Raw genomic sequence first — 2,418 nt, 5'->3', positions numbered from 1 at the left:
GAAGAAAGTAAAATTGTTTAGTCTAACTTAAATAATTTTTGTTAATTAAATTATTTATATAAAATAAACCAATTTTTTATCAAATCAAATTATAATACATGTCAACAAGTCAAAAATACTTCATATGAAGTTGATTACAGGTAAGTTTTCACCTTCTTATTTTCTTTTCATATCTCTTTACTCTCTCATTCTGTATAAAGAGTATCTCTGTGATTCCAATCCAATCCTCTAAGCTAGCTTGTCATTTTCATAATATAATTTTATAGACGAAAGGAAATAAATTTTTCTTTTTTTTTGTCATTTAAACATTATTGTAATTTTGATTCTAGATTAGTAAGCTGAAGAATTGTTGCATGTCATTTTGAATTTGATATTTGGTTGTTGCATTGCGTAATTTGCTTCGAAAACCTTTAATTTGGTAAATGAGACTGATGTTGAATTTTATTTTTGACACTTAACTAGTGTTGTGTTGTTCTATTCCAACGTGGAGAAGGTGCATTCTGCTGTTATGTTCAATATTATTATCTTTAGAGTTAGATAAATGCAATCTCTTTTAATAGATTTATGTATTCGTCTTCATTAGGGTTGCAAAAAAATATATAAGTCAACTTGCACCGATTAAATACAATAATTAAATATTATTGCAATAAGTGAAAAAGTAGATAGAAATCAGCAAAACATATAACAAGATCATTGCAACACAGAAGAGTTTGTCTTGTTTCACTTGGACAATTCCTGAGAGAAGGTGGTAGCCAAAGATGAAATGGTTGAGGGTGAGATAGCACTTGAGCCGCCAAGGTACCATTTTTTTATGGTCTCCACCACATTGGCATTCTCTACCACAAACTTTGAATCTTCCTTCCCCTCCAAAGACACCACAATCTGCATTAACAACCATACCATTAACTAAAATTAAATATATACTGCCATGCTGAAACTCAACTAGCAAGCCAATTATCTTTGGCTATCATCGGCCAATTTTTTTTATTTCTAAATTATAAATTCTAAATCTTAAATTCTGTACTCTAAATTTTTTTTTTTGGTCATATTCGCAGAGAGCAAAAGTAACGGAAATGCAAGGTACCTCCGCAGTTGGAGAGTTAGCTGGGAAATGATATGTGATGACTGAATTCTTCTTGAAGTACTTAGATTGGAAGAACTCAACAATCTTTTCCAATTCAGCTTCTTCTTCATCCTCGTATTTGTCATCAGCAGCCAAACGGTCCCTCACAGCAGTCTCAATCTGAACCCCATACTGTGCTCCCTTGATCTCTTTGATCACCACAAGCCTAATCACCTTCTCCACTGGAGCTGCAATCACACCATCAAAGAATTCTTCTTTCTCTTCAAGCTCCTTTGGGGCTGTACCCTTCCACTGTGTTAAGTGGTTCACTATTTCAGGGTCCAAATAGACCCCGATTGTATAGAACTTCACTTGGAGGAAGTGGATCTCCATGTCCTTGATTCCTGAATCATCATCCATCATACAACAAAATCAATAAGTTGATTAATATTCAAGTCAACGGAAGCAGAGTATACCTACCATGACCAAGAAGAGACAGGGGCTTGGTAGTAGTGATCGTGGAAGGATAGGAGATTTCATCAACCATTACCGTTTCACTTGCCACTGAAATTCAATCCCAAAAAATAATTAATTCACAAAACATAACATACAAAAATAAAATCAATAAACAACACTGAAATTGAAGAGAGTTGTGGTCTTACTAGTGTAGGAAAGAATGATGATGAATTGTGGGAAGCAATGGAAGAAGGATAGCAGAACGGGTATATAACGGTGTGGTAGTTTTAGAGCCTTTGATTTAAGACCGAAAAGTCGAAAACTAAGGTGGTAGGTAGACTTTGTAGTTCATGCACTTGTGACTGTTCAAGTCACTCAACTTCTACCATCCTAATTAATTCAATGTTGCATGCACACTTAACACTTTCTAACCTCTTTTTTTCCTTCACAAAAAATAGATGATATGATCTTTCTATTTTCTTATTTAGTAATTTACCCGAAGATAAATGTAAAATTTAATTGTTACTAAGATTTTAATAGTGTAAAAAATAAGATTAAGAATTAAGTGACGTATAGATTATTAGATGGGGAGGTGTTAGGGGTCAATTTTCATGCCTTTGACTATTTTGAAAACTTTCAGGTTACAGCCAACCGTCCGGACTGGGGTTGGTGGCACGAGCCTCACCACTCAATCTACCTAATCATCATACATCAGCTTCAACATCGTAGCCTGCTGCCTCCTTTTTATAACAAAAATGCTCCATATAAAAATAAAATAAAAATAAATCGATGATACTTACGTGATTAAATTATTTTAATAACTAAGTTCAATCAAATTAATTCAATAGCTTAAAATGGTTAATCAATGAGTAATAACTTAAATGGCATAGTCTTTCCAT

The 2,418-nt window shown here is 33.4% G+C and overlaps 1 protein-coding gene across 1 annotated transcript; it reads right to left on the bottom strand.

The window, feature by feature from the left end:
• Nucleotides 1-618: 618 nt before the first annotated feature.
• LOC107470197 (chalcone isomerase-like protein 2) lies at nucleotides 619-1,914 on the bottom strand. The gene is made up of 4 exons (XM_016089584.3): nucleotides 1,726-1,914; nucleotides 1,544-1,627; nucleotides 1,085-1,467; nucleotides 619-882 (listed from the first exon to the last, which is right to left on the bottom strand). Coding segments are annotated over exons 1-4 (630 nt in total). The 5' UTR covers nucleotides 1,727-1,914; the 3' UTR covers nucleotides 619-720.
• Nucleotides 1,915-2,418: the final 504 nt, after the last annotated feature.

This window comes from Arachis duranensis, chromosome 10 (assembly GCF_000817695.3).
Source record: "Arachis duranensis cultivar V14167 chromosome 10, aradu.V14167.gnm2.J7QH, whole genome shotgun sequence".
NCBI classification, from domain to species: Eukaryota; Viridiplantae; Streptophyta; class Magnoliopsida; order Fabales; family Fabaceae; genus Arachis; species Arachis duranensis.
The sequence above is the reverse complement of the archived record's forward strand: the minus strand, read 5'-3'. Positions and strand labels throughout refer to the sequence as shown.

Excerpts from the sequence above, each read along its gene's own strand:
- LOC107470197 (XM_016089584.3), bottom strand. Across the intron at positions 1,468-1,543 it reads CCTGTCTCTTCTTGGTCATG|GAATCAAGGACATGGAGATC; the intron begins GTAGGTATACTC and ends ATGATGATTCAG. Across the intron at positions 883-1,084 it reads CTAACTCTCCAACTGCGGAG|ATTGTGGTGTCTTTGGAGGG; the intron begins GTACCTTGCATT and ends TTGTTAATGCAG.